Source organism: Myodes glareolus, chromosome 22, assembly GCF_982192425.1.
Source record: "Myodes glareolus chromosome 22, mMyoGla1.1, whole genome shotgun sequence".
Taxonomy (NCBI): domain Eukaryota; kingdom Metazoa; phylum Chordata; class Mammalia; order Rodentia; family Cricetidae; genus Myodes; species Myodes glareolus.
Window position 1 is genome coordinate 58701141 of NC_142047.1, and position 21008 is coordinate 58722148.

At 40.8% G+C, this 21008-nt stretch overlaps 1 protein-coding gene across 1 annotated transcript in view; it reads right to left on the reverse strand.

Annotated features, from left to right (window-relative positions):
- The window catches only part of Ccdc7 (coiled-coil domain containing 7), a 185079-nt gene that overhangs the window by 89412 nt on the left and 74659 nt on the right, over window positions 1–21008 (reverse strand). The window contains exon 30 of the mRNA XM_087900322.1: window positions 89–160. Within this exon, the coding sequence (XP_087756448.1) occupies window positions 89–160 (72 nt within the window). The remainder of the gene's footprint in view (window positions 1–88; window positions 161–21008) is intronic.

Consider the following 21008-nt stretch of genomic DNA (forward strand, 5'->3'; position numbering starts at 1 on the left):
AATAAAGTTGACCCACATTTAAAACAGTTGTAAATCATTAAACATTTCATGACTCTTATTTGAAATGTATTTAAAATATGCTACACACCTTTCTGTCTTATTTGATCCATGGATTGTAATTTTAGGTCTTCATTTGTAAAGACTCTGTTCACATTTTCACCTACCCAAAATGAAAAGAAACACACAGAATTTTAAATATTAAACAAAACAACATTGAGGCTTATGAATTATAGCCTAGTTCTAAAATTACTCAAATGTCTGAAAGTTAGGTACATTTTTTACTCATCAAGAAGAAGAATGTTATTTAATATCAGAAGTTAATTTCACAGATCTGGAATCATTATGCTCAAACTGAACAGTTAGGATTATGTTTACTCCTAGACATTTATTCCCATAAGATAATATCATTTCTGTTTTAACCCAATAGCTGACACCTTGATTTCCATATTCAAGTTGTTAATACACAAGAATTTAAACAATAATTTTCCTACAAATACCTATTTTTTGGAAAGTGAGTAGCATGAGGAGGAGATCGATTGAAGTACAAAGCAGCATGGTATTAATGCTAATATTATTTATGTGACTACAGAGTTTTCCAGTAAAGATAGACTTTATATGTGTATGTGTGTGTACATGTGTGTGTGCCTGTGCATATACGGATGGGTGTGTGTCTGCATGTGTGTAGAGCAGAGGTCAGTGCTGGGTGTCTTCCTCAAATACTGTTCAACTTATGTTTTGCACTGAACCAGAAGCTCACTGATCCCACTATTCCTGGGAACAGGAACCTCAAGGTTCTTCTTGCCTGTGATTCTCCAGCACTGATGCTATAAGAATATACTATTACACTTTTTATATTAATTCTGGAGACTGAATTGCGTCCTAATATTTTTGTATAAGACCTTTTACTCGTTAAGTTACCTTTTCAAGCCTCTTCCAAAGGTTTGCTTTTATGAAAAAAAATAGATTTAAGATAATATTTATAGGTAAAGGGGACGGCACATATTCAGTATCACTGATACTTAAAGGTAGATTTTTAAAATAAGATTAAAAAGCATTTTCATCAGTCATCCCCCAGATGTTTAGTCACAAGCCAGTTCGTATGCCCAGTTCTGAGACCTCCTTCTTGGTAGGTGTCTTTCTTTGGCATCTATACATTATCAATTCGTTTTTATGAGGTTACAGTTACCCTGAAACCGAAACCACATAAAAACTCAACTAGGAAAGAGAATTTAAGACCAATCTCTCTCATAAACATTGATGCAAAAATATTCAATAAATTACTGACAGACTGAATCCAAGAACACATCACGAAAAAAAAAAGAAAGAAACATAGAAAGATAGAAAATCATCCACCATGATCAAGTTGGCTTCATCCCAGAGATGCAGGGATGGTTCAACATATGAAAATCTGTCAATGTAATCCACCATATAAATAAACTGAAAGAAGAAAAACATATGACCATCCCATTAGATGCTGAAAAAACACTTTACAAAATTCAACATTCCTTAATGATAAACACCCTGCAGAGGTCAGGGATACAAGGAACGTACCTAAACATAATAAAGGCAAATACACTGCAAGCCGACAGCCAACATCAAATTGAATGGGGAGAAACTCAAAGCAATTTCACTAAAATCAGAAACAAGACAAGGCTGTCCACTCTCTCCATATCTATTTACCATCGTTCTTGAAGCTATAGCTAGAGCAATAAGACAACAGAAGAAGAACAAGGGGAAACAAATCGGAAGGGAAGAAGGCATGCTTTCACTATTGGCAGATGATATGACTGTATACAGAAGGGACCCCAAAAACTCTAAATACCTTCAATAATGTGTCATCATACAAGATCAAATGAAATAAATCAGTAGCCCTCCTATATAAAAATGATAAAAAATCTGAGAAAGAAATCAGAGATACATTACTCTTCACAATAGCCACAAATAAAGTAACATATCTTGGGGTAACAAAAGATACCAGAAAATGGAAAGATTTCACATGTTCTTGGATATGTAGGATAAACATAATAAAAATGACAGTCCTACCAAAAGTAATTTATAGATTCAATTTAGTCCCCATCAAAATCCCAACACAGTTCTTCACAGACCTTGAAAGAACAATAGTCCATTTTATATGGAAAAACAAAAGACCCAGAATATCCAAAACAATCCTGTACATTAAAGGAACTTATGAAGGCAGCCTCATCCCTGACATCAAGGTCTATTACTGAGCTACAGTAATGAAAACAGCTTGGTATAGACAGGTTGATCAACGGAATCGAAATGCAGACCTGGATATTAATCAACACACATACGAATACATGATTTTTGACAAAGAAGCTAAAATTATACAATGGAAAAAAGAAAACATCTTCAATCAATGATGCTGGCATAACTGGATGTTTGCAAAGAGATCCATGCACAAAACTAAAGTACAAATATATTAAAGGCTTAAAAATAATTCTAACTACACTGAACCTGATAGAAGAGAAACTGGGAAGTAGTCTTCAATGTGTGGGCACAGGAAATCACTTCCTAAATATAACCCCAGTAGCACAGACACTGAGAGCAGCCATAAATAAATGGGACCTCCTGAAACTGAGAAGCTTCTGAAAAACAAAGGACACTGTCAGTAAGACAAAAAGGCAGCCTATAGAATAGGAAAATATCTTCACTAAACCCACATCAGACAGAAGACAGATCTCCAAAATATATAAATAACTCAAGAAATTACACTTCAAAATACCAAATAATCCAATTTAAAAATGAGGTACAGTTCAAAACAGAGAATTCTTAACATTAGAATCACAAATGTCAAAAAGACACTTAAGGAAATATTCAACATCCTTAACCATCAGGAAAATGCAAATCAAAATGACCGTGAGATACCATCTTACACCTGTCAGAATGGCTAAGACAAAAAACACCAATGATAGCTTATGCTGGGGAGGATGTGGAGTAAGGGGACCACTCCTCCATTGCTGGTGGAAATGCAAAGTTGTCCAGCTACTTTGAAATAAGTAAGGCAGTTCATCAGAAAATTGGAAATCACTCTACCTCAGGACCCAGCAATACCACTCTTGAACATATATCCAAAGGATGTACACTCATACCACAAGGACATTTGCTCAACTGTGTATATAGCATCATTATTCACAATAGCCAGAACCTAGAAACAACCTAAGTGCCCCTAAACTGAAGAATGGGTAATGCAAATGTTGCACATTTACACAATCGAGTACTACTTACTGATTAAAAAAAAATGAATGCTATCTTAAAATTTGCAGGCAAATAGATGGAACTAAAAAAAAACATCCTGAGTGAGGTAACCCAGCTCTAGAATGATGAACATGGAATGTAGTCACTCATAAGTAGATACTAGTTGTAAAGCAAGGAAAACAAGCCTATAGCCCATGACCCCAGAGAAGTTAAAACAAGGAGAACCCTAAAAGAAACACATATAGATTCCCCTGTAAAGGGGAAATAGATAAGATCTCATGAGAAGATTACGAGCATGGGGTGTGAGGAGACAGTAGGGCAGAAGGGGAAAAGGAGGGGAGAAGACCAGTGGGGAGGAGAACTTGAGGGAATGGGGTAGTCGACCTGGGGAAGGACAGAGACATAAAGCAAGGACAGAGATATCTTGATTGAGTGAACCGTTATGGGGCTGGAAAGAAAGTTGGCACTAGAGAAATTTTCAAGAGCCTACGACAATGACCCAAGCTAAGACTCTAAGCAATAGTGGAGAGGGTGTCCTAACTGGCCTTGCCCTGTAGTCAGATTGATGACTACCTTAAATGTCACCATAGAACCTTCTTCCAGTAACTGATGGAAGCAGAGGCAGAAATTCACAGCAGAACACTGGTGAGCTCCCAAAGTCCAGTAGCAGACAGGGAAGACCTATAATATGAGCAAAGGGGTCAAGACCATGATGGAGAAAACCCACCGAAACACTTTACCTGAACTAATGGGAGCTCACCAACTCTGGCCTGACAACAGGGGAACCAGCATTGGACCAAACAAGGCTTTCTGAATGTGGGTGACAGTTGTATGGCTGGGGCAGACTGTGGGCCCACTAGCAGTGAGGCCAGAATTTATCTTTATTGCTTGTACTGGCTTTTTGGAATCCATTCTCTTTGTAGGGATACCTTGTTCAGCCTAGATATAGGTAGGGTGGAGGGCCTTGGTCCAGCCTCAAAGCAAAGTGCCTTACCCTCTGGGAGGAGTGGATGGGGGTGGGGAGGGAGGAAGGTGGAAGAAGTGGGAGGACTGGAGGGAGTGGGAACTGGAATTGGTATGTAAAGTAAAAAGATAGTTTTTAAAGATAAAATAAAAAAGAAAAACAAACAAAAAGAATAGTTTATAATTCATTTAAGTTATAATAAAGCACACAAGCAGACAGAAGGGCAGTAATAGCATAATCATCTCAGTAGATGCAGAAAAGGTCTTAGGCAAAGCGCAACTTTCCTTCGTGATAGAAGTTATATACACTACATCTGTAGACAGCATCATAATAAATGGAGGGATATCTAAAGCATGGGCTCCAGAATGAGGAGCAAGCAAGGGTTGTCCTCCCTCTCTGCTTTTACTCAATAACGTGCCTGACATTTTAGATAGAGCATAAAGCAAGAGCAAGAAATAAAACGGACACAAATAAGAAAGGAAGAAGCTAAATTATCCCTGTTGGTGAATAGCATGATCCTTTACTAAAAAGGACACTGAAGAGTACCAGGAAAGTCTCAGATTAACAAAGAATTAGGATACCAAAGCAATACACAAAACACATAGCTTTTCCAAATACCAACAATGAAGTTTCTGAGAAAGAAGACAGGAAAAAAAGAGGAAACATTCACAGTAGCTTAAAAAATATGTAGGAGAACCAAAATGAATAAGAATAAATTATAAGTATGTATACCACAACAAAACCATTACCTTGTGATGTACAGATCACAGGGTTTTATGTAAGCACAGAAACTAGTGTGAGTGTTGTTATGGATTCTCTATAGGAGAAGCACACAGCCTTTTATCTTCGCTCCCCCTGTTGCCTTCTACTGCTCTCCCCGCTTTGGAAGACATAGATTCTGCATATGAGGGAAATTATGCATATTTGTCTTTCTGAAGCTGGTTTATTTCATGGACATGATGATCATTTTTTACCAATTTTACTACAAATGACATTTTTCAGGATTTCTTTTTAGTGCTTAAATAAAATTCCATTGTATACATTATAATTTCTATATTCATTAATGTGTTGATGGACATTGGGCTGATTCTATGCACTGGCCGTTGTGAACAATACTACAGTCTACATGGATGACCAAGTGCCTCTGTACTATGGATGATATAGATTCGTGTGTGTGGCCGGGGTGGTGGTATAGCTTGATCATATGGTGGTTCCGTTTGTATTTTTCTAGGTTTACTTAGAACCTCCATAATGATTTCCATAGTGGTGACATAGTTTATATCTCCACCAGCAATCTTTTATATCCTTGGTTAGAGTTATTCCTTGATAGTGTTTTACATTAGCATACAAATTAATAGCTTTCATTCCAGTATATGTCATTAGACTTTGTGTTCACTACCTTCCCCCTAAGTATTTTTTTTTAAATCTACTGTGAATGAATTTTTTCCTAACTTCTTTTTCATCAACTTTATTATTAGTACTTAGAAAAGGAACTGATTTTTGTGTGTTGACTTTGCATATGTATGTGGGAGAGGCATGTTTGCCTGTATGTGGATACAGATGTGTGCACACATGCATGTGCCCAAATGTGGAGGCCAGAGGTTGATGTCAAATGTCTTGCTTGATCACTCTCCATTTGATACACCGAGGCAGGGTCTTTCACTGAACCCCAAACTTGCCAAAGTGGCTACTCTAGCTAGCTACATTGCCCTAGGGTCTCTGTTTTTGTCTCTTGAGCACTAGGATTAAAGATGGACTCTATTCCAGGCTAGCTTTTGTGAATTCCAGGGATCTAGACTTTGGTCTTTATGCTTGAGTGACATGACCTTTATCCACTGAGCCATCTGTCCAGTCTCTGATCAGATTTCACATCTGTTCTTCTCATATGCATCGTTACAGGTCTCAAGGTTATTTGCTGTCATTATACATACCAGGTGTTTTCTATGTGGGTAGTTTTCAGTTTCTTAAATTGAGGATGATCTTTTGATGTTGGGTGTACTGACATACAATTTTCGACCTTAGCTCGATGTTCTGACCTACAAAGCAGATGTGTGAAATTCATTGAAGAGAGTCATACACCAAAATCATGATAAAGCACAATGGCATATTTCTTTCTTCATTTTATTAAGGTGGTGATTTCCAATATTACATCGTGTAGCTAGATAACCATCATCTAAGTTTTTTTTACAAATTATAGAAATATTAACATGGTCAAGGAAGTCATGAGTTGGAATTTTTCTCATGAAATTAAAAAATACCGAGGGAGAGGGGAACAAATGTGGGAGCTTTAGGTCAAGGGAATGAGACTAGATAGGCTCAGTAGTTTTTGTTCTTAATGGAGAACCTAGATATTGAAATTTTGGAGTCTGGAAGGGCACAGAATCTGAACCTTATTGAGTATATTTTTGAAATACTCTCTTTTCTTTATCATTATACGCTTTCACTACATCAGACAAGTCTGTTTTTCTCAACCCATTTCTGTCTTTTGACTATTTATTTCTCAGATTGTTTAATATTGAAGTTTATTTTGTGCACTAACCCTTTGTTTGGCAATATTTTTCAGTTACTTTAACTGGAGACCATGAAACACAGCAATAAAGAGAAATCTTTGTAGGTAAAGCTTGGGGCAGCACAAAGGCTCAATGCTGTGTGGCCTGGAGAAGGTCTAGAACTCAAACTTTTGATCACGGACAAAAACTAGTGGAATCAACCAGGTTACCAGTGTCTTGGGAATAAGAGTGAGGAGAAAAATGGAGTAGTGTAAGGAGTTCACATGCACAGAATTCACAGGAATGAGTACAAGCTCCACCGCCCACAAGTCACAGTTTTGGTGTGCTGTGAAAAGCAGGGCCAATGCCTTAGTTGCTGTGGCGTCTTACGGAGAATGCTCTGGAAGACTACAATGCAGGATGTGGTATGTGCCTGAGACCAGATGTCAATATCCAGTCCTAGATGCCCCACAAAATGTATGCTTTTTACTTAATCCCCCAAATGACTGGACTTGAAAAGAGCTCTCACCAAAAGAAACAGTCATGTTCCCAACACACTACAAGGTAAGGCGTCATTTTGTCTCTCAGGCTGCTGTGCCATTAAAGCAGTAGGCAGAGAAAGTGGTTTCCATGCTGGCTACAGGATTCACTTTAATGACTGGGGAAAATGAGATGTTTTTAACTGAGGCCCGAGGCATTCCCTGGGTCACCTTATAATACTCTCTTGCTCGAAAGTCATGATAGACAGAAAACTAGCCATTTATAATGATAAAATTATCAAGGTATCATGAGAATAAAGGTTTGGGTTACCTCACTGGGTATCAAGATGGAGTTGAAGATAAATGAGAACGTGGAGGGATGACGCAACTTTACTCATGGTGAAGATGCTGTTGATGTGACAGCCAAAAGCTTAGAATATCACAAAAATGTAGTTGGTGGCATCTGGAAAGGTTGACTAATTTTGCAAGGAACTCTACCATGAGTTAAGTTATATTCTCTGCACATTTCTATGAAGTGGCTCCTCACTCATTTAAACTGAACTCTGAGAGTGTGGCCACGAAGATGTGTCCACAGGCTCCCCTTCTGGTTTGTCTTCTCTTCCTCTTTCCACACTCACAGTTTCTTCCTCTACCCAAGTCCTGGACGCCTCAAAGCCCTCAAGGCCGGAATCAGCTTCTTCCATATTCTTGTCAATGTCAACAATTTAAACTCTTCCTGGGGATCATGAATATTCTTGATGACATCCAGACTGGCGAGCTCTTCCCAGCGGTTCCCATTTTTTTTTTTTTGTGCAGATTCATCAGGAGGGACAGCAGGAGCCTTTGGAGTGCATTTCTTAAGACTCAACGGCTGAGGCTTTCGTGTTATCCAGCATGCATGTGCATTCCTTTAACCACACGGTTTCATCACAGATCCTGACCAGAGCATCTTTGAAAGCAGTCTTTGCTTGTGGGCAGTAGGTCTCCCAAAGGGCTTCTTCAGCAAACTGTTAATAAAGACATGAGCTGTCATCCAGGCAATGTTGCTGTACTTAAAGAGCACAGGCAGAGTAGATCCAATCCAATCCTGAGGTGTCTTAGGATTAATGAGATGACGGACACAGGTTTCAATGTGAAGTCACCAATCTGCACTCGCTCATAACAAAATCAGACTGTCCTGTGAATTCTCAGAGTCGGGCACTGACTTTCTGCAGTTAGAGTCCTGGATAGCATCTTCCTCTAATACGAGGGAACTTCGCCCGCGTTAGAAACAAGCTGTTCTGTCTAATCACCTTCAGTCATGCAGCTTTCAACGCTACTGGCCACGCCTCCAACGTTACACTTTTACATTAGTAGTTCCACTTCTTTCTTTGTAAGTCATGAGTCAGTTCTGTTGCAGCAAAAGCAGTGTTTGTAAGAAAATTGATAGCACCAAATGCATATATTAGAAAAGAAGGCCACAAACCAGTAACTGGTCTCTACTGTAGGAAACTAGCAAAGGGCGACCAAATGAATTCTAAAGTTAAAGAATAAAGTAGCTAAAGTAGGAATCTATAAGACTGAAAATAAAATTAACAGAAAAAAAATCAAGAAAACAAAAACTAGCTCTTTGAGAAGATAAATAAAATCCCCAACTCTTTAAGCAGGCTAAGTACAAAGAGGGTATAAACTGTTTAAAATCAGATAAAAATCCTGTAGACCTAAATGACAATAAACTGTAAATAAGTCTATGTTTAAACCTGGTACTCTAAATGAAATGGGCCAAGGCTTTGCGAGACACAACCTCAGGCTGCAGAGATGGCTCAGCAGTTAAGAGCACTGGCTGCTCTTCCAAAGGTTCCCAGCCACTTCTTGCTGACTCACAACCAACTATAGTGGGGGTCTGATGCCCTCTGCTGGCTAATGTTGTACATACAGATGGAACGCTCAACATTTTTTTAAAAAGAATAAATCTTTTAAAAAAATGAGACAGACACTACCTCTCAAGTTTCACATAAGAAAAATATAGTTAAAACGAGTCCATTAAATAAACTGAATATGTAATTAATAACCATTCATAATAGAAAACAGCCGAGTCAAAGAGACTCTCTGGCTGATTTGAACAAACATTCAAGACAAGCCACGTACCAAATTGCTACCATCTTTTCTAGAAGAGAATAAGATGGGCTCACTTCTACTTCTCTGAGGCCAGCACTACCCTAATACAAGAAGAGAAAATGACACAGAAATAGCACTAAAGCATAGACCCTCAAAAAATATGAATAAGCAGACTGTGCACATATGCAGAATTGGAAGCCATTGGGATTTAACTCAGCCTAACACAGAAGCATAATATCTGAAAGTTGATTATCTATCATTAGTAATAGGCCAAGAAGAAAAGATCACAATATCATCTCCATAGATAAAGAAATGTTTTAGCTAAAATTAAACTCTCATTCACAAAAAAAAAAAAAAAAATACCACCGGCAAAAGCAGAACAGAAGGGTATTTCCTCCACTTTGTTAAACCACATGTGTTGGAACTCAAAGTTATTATTGCACTTAACAGTAATCAGCTAGAAGCTTTTCCACAAAGGTCAAGAGCAAGGCAGGGATGTTCAGGCCATCATTGTTTCTCAACATCCAAAAAAGAGGTTTGAATAATCCAGCAGTATAATAAGTTAATAAAAAGCTTACACATAGGAAAGGAAAAATAATTCATTTGTGAACAAAGATTGTTTTATCTGTGTAGAATAAAGAGTCACAGTGGTGTTTTATTACTGTTGTTTTTACAAGATGATATATGTGTACTATGTAAGTGTGAATTAATTTTAAAAACTAAGTGTATGTGTGTAGAAGACCAGAAGCAGACATCAGATGCCCTGGAACTGGAATTAAGGAAGGTTGTGAGCACCACGTGGGTACTGGAACAGAATCCAAGTCCCCTGCAAGAGGGGCAAGTGCTCCTAAACACTGACTCATTGCTGCAGCCCATAAGTATAAATTAAAACAGCAGTGAAATACCATTTCACTATTACAATGGCCCTAGTTTAACCCTGCACCCCCAAAGTTAGGAATCTTTTAAGTGAGGTAAAACCAGGGCATGCTGATTCTTCTGTCTATAGGAGCAGCTATGAACCAGTAGCTTCGGTCAGGTAGTAATTCTATGTCCGGGATGTCTGTGACTATCTTAAATGGGATACTTTTGCCTGCTGATAAAGATAATTGCAGGAAGGCAGATTTCTGTGTTTACCTAGGAGAGAGGAAGGAAGGCCTGGCAGTGAGACTGTTTTCACGTGTACCTAGCAGAATGTGATTAGCAAACCCCAAAGGCATAGGAGACAGTTCCGAGCTGTGGGAATTAATTCCCAAATACGTTAACAGGAGGGGAGTCAGCTACAGTGAAAATCTACAGCAAAGGACAGCCTCTTTTTTCCATAAAGCAATAATGCCACAATTTCCTTGAATTTTGGTTTAACATTTACCAAGACTCTTGGCTCTGATAAATCACTCATAAAAAGATGGCCGAACAATTGCTGTATAATGCTGCGGCTTGTAACACCCCAAGGGCAGCAGGGATGTAGCAGTAGAAAGCCTCATTTATCACTGATAGGAATGAAAACCACCAACAATCAATTAAACATAATGGGCTTTCCCAGTTAGGGCACTGAGCAAGAATAGCATATCACTTTAACAATCCTGCTCCATGTACTACTCACTCATTAAGAGTTCTGGATCATGTTTAATACATTTAAAAAGTTATATAAGGTGCAATTTCTGATCTGCCTCAAGCAGTATTGCTCTAGGGATAATGGAGGTCTGACTGGAAAGAAGAGATGAACTCACAGAAACAGAGCAAATCTGGCATCTGGTGCCCTGAGCTCTCTGGTGGAGACGTTAAAGCATCCTTCAAGCTCAGTAGGATTGCTATATACAGTTGAACAGGGATATGGGGGTTGTTGCAAACAGCTGAATCAATGAGGCAGGTTAAGCCAATCTTGGTAGGGGCAGTCTCTGTAGGAGAGCTGCCTTTAGCCTGTATGGAGAAGGAAGCTATGGTGGTCATTTTCTGCACACAGTATCAACACGTCCTTGAATGGCTGAGGCAGGTTTTGCCATCCATCTGAGCCTCACTCTGGGTTGCCGCTGCCATCGGGTTGAAATACTGGATTCTTGATAAGGCTGAGCTAATCTCCACAGTATGCATTCACTTAGGGCTTTATTCTCTCAGAAATCCCTTCACTCCACATGAGTTCCCTCTCCTGCTTTTACTCTTAGGTGTTCATGAAGGATCTTAATGCTTAATCCTGGGGCAGTTCACAGCAATGCTTCACGCCAGGCCACATGGATAAGAAGGAAGGTCGTAACAGCTACTCTATCCAACAGACACAAATGAAGAGTATACGGTGTAAGGATTGAAGCCTCAAAGGTTGTCAAGGGTCATCTTCACAATATTAGCAAGAGAAACAGTTTTATCTTAAGCCCTTTGCTTCTCTGGAATGTGCCAGAGATACTGGCCTCATCCATGTTATCATTACTGTGGCTCCAAACACCTATGAGGTGGGTCCCAATTATCCTGTCTTAATTGCAGAACTATAGTCGGACAGAGCCCACTGGGACTCCATGTTGTTAGAGACAAGTTCCCTACCCCTGCCCCCTCAAAAAGAGAGAAGTAGTCATTAGCAGAAACAGATCAAGGAAGCTGTGGGACTAGACCACTGGATGAAGAAGCTAGGCCCACTAGGCTCTCCCTTGACCAGTCTTACCTGAGTGGATACAGTTACCAGACATACCAGACATCTCAGAAATACAGCTCCTGGGCTATTTGAGTAGGGTTGTTTAAAGATAAAAACAAACAAACAAATAAGCAAACAAAAAAAACAGATAGCACTTAAAGACATCAGGATTTTTCCTTTGGGTTACAGCCTCTTCCATGTGCCCACTGTCGACTCCAGGGTCCCACTTTCTCACCTGGCTGGGCTGAATTGGCTATATACCACTGCAGACATCTGTAAAGGATCAACTAAGCCCGCACCTGCTTAGAGCCCACGCTGCTGGCCGGTCAGGGCCTCCTCCTGCCCGCCCAGAACTCCACATCCCTGCATCAGGGCGGCCTCCTGCCCGCCCAGAACCCCACATCCCTGCGCCGTCACTTGTGCACAAGAAAGCGGCGAAAACTGAAAGCTAACACTGAAGCATACTCGGGTCCCTCTGCAACGCATCTGTTCCTCAATCTCCCGTTTCTTCCCATGCAGATAAACCACTGTCCCTTCTTCTGGAAGTCAAGGGCATGTCTCTCTGAACACCAGTTCCGGAACCAGGGAAACTGCATCGCCTCAGGAAATCGCCCCCAAGCACCAAAGTCTAACTGCCTATCTCTAGATTCTGCCTGGCAGCATATAACTAACTGCCTGTCTCTAATTTCTACTTAAAGATAACTGACGGTCTCTAGAGTCTATTTGTCTCAATGTGCTACACACAAGGAATTGAAATGGGCTTTCTTCTGCTCCTTTATCCTTATTTCTTTCCTTTTTTTTTCTTTTCCATGTGTTATCCTGCTTCACACAGGAGCATTCTCTCGTCTGACCAATGAGAGTTCCTTCTAGTCAGGATCCATTCTTTGTTCAGATGTCACCTTGCTCACTTTAGTATGGTTCCAGGGATTTGACCTCACTGGGGTGGTGGAATTAAGGAAATTAAGAAAGAACAGGCAGGGCAGACACAGCAAGTGTGGCATGAAGTGGAGAAGCTGCGGTACCCTGGAATCCCATCATATTTATGACATACAGTTGGACAGATGTGGATTTCTGGCACACAACTGAATCAAGGAGGTGGGTTTAGCTAATCTTGGTAGGGGCAGTCAACGAAGTGGAGGTGGGGAAAAGACTCCTGTGAATGTTTCCTGCACAGACTATTAAAATCACGGGAGGCTTTGCCATCCTTGAGGCTCACCCTGGCTGCAGGGAGGCTTTGTCACCCATGGGACTGAGCCAGGGGTCCTCGACATGGCTGTGTTCCTGTCCTCAGCATACATTAATTCAGAACTTCATTCATTCAGGGCTTCCTCTGCTCTTCACACCGATCCATTGAATTTACAATGTGTTACCTTATACCAAAACCCAGATGGACATTATAAGAAAGAAAAACTACAGTTTGATATCTCTTGGGACCAAAGCTACAGTAAAAAAAAAAAAAAGAAGAAGAAGAAGAAAATTTTGGCAAATGGAAACCAGTAATGTTCGAAAAAATTATTTACCGAAGCCCAGAGAAATTTCTTTCATGTATGCAATGTTCAATGTAAAACTAAAGAGTGGTCCATGTCATCAACATGGATAGAAAGACAGGGAAACTGCGTACATGGCAGGAACCAAGAGAACCCTCAAGCAGAGTCTAGCTGAAACCTCTCTTCCTATGGGAAGATCCAGCACAATTGACATACAGAGTTTTTATCCTTCTACACGTTCTGTGTTAACATGAACAATGGACCAGCCTATGGTCTGAAAGCCTGGCCTCGTGTAGGACCCCTTTCATTTCATCAGCCATCACGTGAGAATTTTTAGCAAAACTGCTTTGTCTGCAATACGGAGATCCTACCTTTTGTGAGCTAGACTTTTACTTTCCCCATTGTCGTCCTGTCAGGGGCCCCTCAGGAACCATCTTTTAAGGTCATTTAATTCTTTGGGTACACTTTGAAGAAAGTAGCTTCCACCCTCACCCAAAGCTTACACGTGGCTGTTGTTAGAAATGATGGGCAGTGATTCTGAGAAGCCCACAGCCAGGCTCTGGGATGTGTCTTACTTTCTACAGAGTATGGCTCCCACAGTTTTCATCCTGATGTCCATAATAACACAGCTTTATTAACCCCCAGCTCTGCTTTAGCCCTGAGATTCTTTTCTGTGCTGAAGCTTTTAATTCTGCTTTGGACTGCTTTATCAAGGCCCCTGCACGTCTAGGAAACCCCTTAGGCTGCCGAGGGTAACAGTGGGAAGCTGTGTCTTCTGATTCCATTGAAAGAGCCTCCATAATTTGATAAATAACGTACACAAGAACAGTGAACTTCTTACTTAATAAAAAACCAGGCATTTCCTCTAAGGCCAGAACAGAACGAGGGTAACCCTGCCATTTTCTCTTCATCACTGTACTAGAAATGTTAACTAATGTAGGAAGACTCCAAAAGAGGCCTGGCTTTCACTACCTAACGTCTGTGCCTCCAACTCTTTGGGTGGCCACCTAGGGTGGAGTTCAGTTAGCATGCCATCAAAATAGAAAAGGTACTGCTGTCACTTTCAAGGGTGGGCTTGGCAGGCAGTGGCCTGTAGCAAAATGTGATTGCTATAGAAGTCACTGACTATGTGATCCCAGACTCAGGGAGTTGTCCAGGATTATCTGGAGGTGAGAAAAATGCTTCCCAATCAGATGCACTGTCAACCTGTGAAACTTGTCTGTACTCTTTTCTGCAAAGAATTCCAATGTGGAACGCTCCTCTGTATTCTATGAGTACGTTTTATTATCATTGGTTAGTAAAGAAGCTGCTTTGGCCTATGGCAGGACCGAATGCAGCTAGGTGGGAAAACTAAACTGAAGGTAGGGAGAAAGAAGGCAGACTCAGGCAGATGCTGTGTAGCTGCCCAAGAAGCAAGGTAACAAACCACAAGTCCCATGATAAAATATAATAGACATGGGTTAATTTAAGATGTCAGAGCTAGGTAGGAATATGCCTAAGTCTTTGGCCAAGCAGTATGTAATTTATATAGCTTCTGTGTGATTATTCAGGTCTGGGTGACCAGGAAACGAAAGCAGAGTTCCCATTTACATAATGGCGCTCAACATTTGGCAGCATACTTCCATATAAAGCCTAAGAAAGCTTTAAAAGAGCACTTCTAAGCTTCTTGGTGGCCACACTTCTTTCAGATAGGCCCTGTTTGCTGGTGGCAAGCAGAAGAACGGCTTCCTTAAGAGACAGCCTGCTGGTTCATGCTGCCAGCACGAATGGCTCTGGCCCTTTCACGAGGTTTGTGAGCAGAACGCTACAAGTGGCTTAATGGTGACATAGGCCTGCTGTGACCCTGGAGCTGGGTCGGTGAGCATGGCTCGCAGAGGTGGTGAACATTACCTCCTTCATATTGGATGGGGTGGAGCCAATGGGGAAAGCAGCAGTGTCAGTCCTAGCTATGCGTGTTTAACACGAAAAAAAAATCTCTCTATTCAGAAAATGATTCCAGATACACAATAAGACAGATTCAGGAAAAAAAAAAGACCTTAGAATGGGTCACATTATTGGATAAATGCAAATGGACTAGCAGAGTGAGAAGAAAGAGAACAGACAATCATAGATTAAAGGAGTAAACATAATAAAAATAAATATTAAAAAGTGATAGAGTAAAAAATAAGCCATGAAAAGATGAAATACACACAGAGAGTCTGGATTATAAATATTATTGTTTTCTTTGGATTGTTGGACTCTTAATAAGTTAACTGTTGAAAAACATCTGATTCTGTGGGTCTTTTAAACTAAACCAAGAAATATAAAGGTATTTTAACTTTAAAATTTGAGTCTAAGGATATGTTACTTTGGAAAAGAGGTTTTGCTTTTGTTTTCACAGAGCATAGGAACTTGTGGATTCTTTCCAGGCTAATGTGATTTGATGGAACAAGACCCCCTGAAAGGTCTCTGTGAACCCTAAAAATATTTTGCCCAACAAACATCAGGAAGTAGTTCGGAGAAAACAACACCAAATTCCCTAAATGATTGTTTATAAATGTTTGTTTTCATTTAAAGGGGGTTGATTATAAGTGGTTAGTAGTCACAGTCAATTTCTTTCTTAAAAAAAAACAGAGGGGGTATGATATAGAAATGAATATTTTACATTGGTATGGACTTTGCTTTATTAGTACAAATTTAAGGTCAATTTTGTAATATGTATACTTCTATTTTTATTTAGGTATTATGTTTATACAGATCCTTTAAAATGCAGTGTATAATTAAAAATTACAGATTAATAGATAGTTATTTATAAAAGTCAAACTTGTAGTCATGTTAGATTTTCTAGATACACAGAGATATATTTCATTTAGATATATAATCTTCAACACTTCAAAGACCTACAGAATATGGCATTTAAAAGATTTTAAGAACTTAGAATTTTTTTGACAGTGAGACAAGCCTGCTTCTGGTAGCATCAATTACTTCAAAGAGGTTGATGGGCATTGAGAAAATTCATTATGGAATTTGGCTTCAATGTGACAAGGCTAGCCATTTGGGCAAGAAACTGCTTTTGCCTGGATTGCCTGAGGGTGTGCTGTATAAACTGTACCTGCAGGACCCATAGAAAAATGCCTGCTGAATTTGCCAAAAGAAGATGAGACAGTCCTTCAGGGTTCCTACTTCAAGAAAGAGTCTGCCAGACATTCTGCAGGACACAGAAGAAAGTAACTGACAAACTGCCAATATAGGTGAAACAGTCTTTCAAATTTTCTGCTTCATGACAAAGTCTGCCAGATACTATGGTCCTGTATGCTGAAGATGGATGCCCCAATGATACAGAAGAACTTTGGGTGACTGTCCAGGTAGTGAGCTGTCTCCATCAATTCTAGAGTTTTGGAAGTTGCTTACAATGTACTTCTTGTTTACTTAGGTAATATTGTATCCTTCTGGGGTATTTGATAAAGTTGAAGACAGATAGTTATAGTTTTCCTTAGCTATGATAAAAGAAAAATTAGATATGAAGCTTCAGATTATAAAGATAAAATAGAGGATAAAATATTTTCTGTAATTTTACAAGATACAAATAGACTAAATATTATAACTGTAATTCTTGCTTGATATGTTTTGTTATATGTAATTTTACTATGTTAAAATTAAACCCTTTCTTTTTATCCAGACAGAAAAAGGGGATTCTCCTCTGTATTCTATGAATAGGTTTTATTATCAATGGTTAATAAAGAAGCTGCTTTGGCCTATGGCAGGACCAAATATAGCTAGGCAGGAAAACTAAACTGAATGCAGGGAGAAAGAAGGTGGACTCAGGCAGAAGCTATGTAGCTGCCCAAGAAGCAATATGTGAGGTAACAAACCATGTGCCTCATGATAAAATATAAAATAATATAAATGAGTTAATTTAAGATGTAAGAGCTAGCCAGGAATACACCTAAGCCTTTGGTCAAACAGTGTTGTAATTAATACAGTTTCTGTGTGATTATTCAGGTCTGAGCAGCCAGGAAACGAAAGCACAGTCTCCATTTAGAGAAGTATAGTGACACTCCTGTCTCCCTGGAAATGGGGAGTTTTTAGAGAAGTGGCAGGCCTAATGCCTACATATCATAACTTCAGAATGTCCAGCACCGCCAGGACAGACTGTGAGTCCTTCTGATGACAAAAGGTGTCTGTGTTACGGGGGACAAGGTGTGTGTGGGGGGGGACAAAGTTTGTGGGGGAGGACAAAGTGTGTGTGGGGGGAACAAAGTGTGGGGGGCAAAGTGTGGGGGGGACAAGGTGTGTATGGGGGGACAAAGTGTGTGTGTGGGGGACAAAGTGTATGTGGGGGGACAAGGTGTATATGTAGGGGGGACAAGGTATGTGGGAGGGACAAGGTGTATATGTGGGGGGGACAAGGTGTGGGGGGGACAAGGTGTGTAGGGGGGAACAAGGTGTGGGGGTGACAAGTGTGTGTGGAGGGACAAGGTTCAGCAGCAGTACCAACGTACAGCAGGAGTTTGTCTTTCTTCCTAGAATCAGCAGGACGTGTTTGGCAGATTAGAAGACTGTCCTAGAGCTGCCTTTCCTGGAGGAGCCACGGGAAGGAGAATGTTGAGTGTGCAGAACACCCTGGAAGAGCAGTGGTGGGCGCCAACTCTAAGCACTCTATCCAGCGAATTCTGAACACCTATACCAAGCAAAGCAGGAGTGTCGGTCCGACTCCAAGCAGCCAGCGGATGTAGGTTTGGTCACCTGCAGCGTGAAGGTGCAGGAACCGCTCCACTCAGAAACACGTGGAAGTTGCTCTCACAAGTGAATGGAAAGGAAAAATTGCTGCACTGTTCAAGGATATCAGGGAGGATGAGGCCTTCAGGAGGCACTGTAGGTCCCCTAGTGAGCCCATGCCCACAGGTCAAGTGGTGGGCATTCTTCAGAAATCCTGCTGATATTAGATAGTGGCATATTCTCTCAAGGAGATGTCTAACCATGGGGGAAATCAAATGGTCAGAAAATCTGACTTATACTTCAGGATTATAAAATTCTCCAAATCTGAACAAGTACTCAGCAAGCAGAGACCCTCCAGGATTTCAGGGTGGCTATGCACACTGCTCCTGGGAGTCAACACTCATGTATCCATATACTCGAGGAAGAGTTGGTAATCTGGGCAGTCTGCAATCACTCAGGTGGGATTCTTAGAAGCTCACATGTATGATGCCAGTAAACATACCAGAAAAATCTCTGGAAGGTGAGTCGGAAGGATGTGGTCACGCAGACCCAAGGACTATCTGTTTCTCGCTCAGGACCAGACCGAAGGGTTGGGAAGATACGGGCAATGTACATTCAGAACCATAAATGATGGCCTCATGGGGTCCGTCTTGCAGGTGGTGCCTAGGTTTCCAAACTGATGTCAGAACTTAGCAGACGGGTGCTATACCACGCTGCCTTTACTCTCAGCGAGGATCCACGGTCCCTCCAGAGAGGCACTGCTTGATATGACGTGCCCTATGGGAATTGGATAAAACTTCTTATGAAATTAAGAAGGGGACACGAGAGACCCCTTATCCAATCGGCTTTACAGAGTGTTTATGATGTTTCCCGGGGTTACTGTGTAGAAACTTCAACATTCGTGGTGATCATCCAGAACCGAGAGGCTCAGAGAAGGAGATCAGACAGACCAAGGTGGAAGACTTTGTGTGGCCAACTGGAAAACTGAGCGATAAAGCTTTCCACATTCAAGCAAAAATAGACCCCTGGAGTGCCCTGCAACTGGAAGACATGGAGGTTTGAGTCCAGCTGGGTGACAAAAGGAATAATTATGACCTTATCTTCAAGCAGGCCCCAGAAGCTCATGAGACTGTGGCCAAATGTATAACCCTGGCAGACCACAGAGCAGCCAAGAAGATCTTGGAGAGCACCCCTCCTCAGGTCTTGCCCTATTAACATCCTCCTCCACATCCTGATTTCTTTTTACATTGTTTATTTTTGAGATTGTAATTTAATCACAAAGTTTTTGTCATACCTTTCCTCCATCCAGAAACCTTGCTTTCCGTTAAATTCATGGCATTTTTATTAATTTTATTGTATGCATACATGTATGTGTATATAATTATAAATATAATTATATATATAATTTGTTATAACCTATTAGGTCCATATATTACTTATATGTATGTTTTCTAAACTGACCATTTAGCACTGGACAACCAATTGGTGTGCTCTTTCCCAGGACAGTAGTTTATTTCTGACTTATTCTCTGGATAATAAAAGCTTGCAACAATCATGTTGTACACTGCTGGGAGTAGTGAGCCCTCAGATCCCTGAATTTCTTGTAAACAACTTGTTTTCCCCTGATCTGAGTGCCTACAGCTGCTCTGAGCATGAGACCCTCAGGAGTTCCTGATGGCAGGAGAGTGGTTTCTGGTGGGTTTGGCTATTTCTATATAAGCTGCCCCTGAACACAATACAGGGGGCATTCTTGGGGTGTTCTAACTTCAAGGAGGATGACTCGTGTCTCTGTCTGTGTGTCATTGTGGGCTTCAATCTCCAGCCCCTCGCCCGAGGCTCAGGAACGCAGACAGGCGTGGCGCGCTGCAGCACTCGGGTTGCTGGGAGCCACAGCTCCACAGTTGTGTCCAGTGTGCTCCGTCTTCTCTACTGGATTATGTGTAGAGGACAAGCTGCCTCTGCGAGGAGAAGTTCAGATCGTGTAGCATGAGGACTATGAAGAGAACCATTTCAGGGAGCAAGACGTTGGGAGTGAGAATTTGTTTAACAACAGAGGTCTCAGGTGCTACTGAGACGACAGCCTCCTCATCCTGTGAGGAACCACAAGGAGCCCTTCCTTGGCACCGATTTTAAAGGCAAGACCTGGAGTCTGAGTTATTCATTTAGGACAGAGGGCAATGCTGCTGCACTACACCCCGAGCAATGGGGCTTCTTCATCACAGATTGTACCCGCACTATCACAAAACCACCCTTTTCTTCTTCTAAGTTGACAATCTCAGATGTTTAGTTACAGTGGTGGAAATCAGCAAGGCCAGTGGAAGACTGGTGAATCAACTAGACCACAGTGAAATTAGCAAACCCACAAACAGATTCAATGACCCTAGACAAAGAACCAAAGGAATCTTTTGAACCAATAGTGACGGATAACTATCCACTTGCAAAAAGCTACATCCAGACACAGACCTGATATATAATATATAAAAAACAACTCAAAATGGGTCATGAACATAAATATAAAATTCAGATCTACACTCTCTACAAAATTAACACAGGAGAAAATATATGTACCACAATCATTAACAACAAAAAAAATCAATGTTACATTGTCTTAAAGACTTCTGTTCTGTGAAAGACACTGTTAGAGAATGAAAGCCCAAGACATGGGCAGGGAGAAAGCGCCTGGACCCAAGGCCCCATCACAACGTGCGGATGTGGGCTGAAGAGTTGAAAAGACGCTTTGGCAAGACTGGTGGCAAATAAGACAACAGTCAGATGCTCAACATATTTATCACTATGGTGTTGCAAATGAAGTCTGCACCGAGTCCTCAGCACAGCCCTGCTCAAAGACTGAAGCCTGAAGCACCCCAAACACTAAATGCTGGCAAAGGTATGCCATACAGGAGCATGCAAGCATAGCTGGTTGGACTAGGACACAGTACATCCACTGTAAGACCGTTTGAG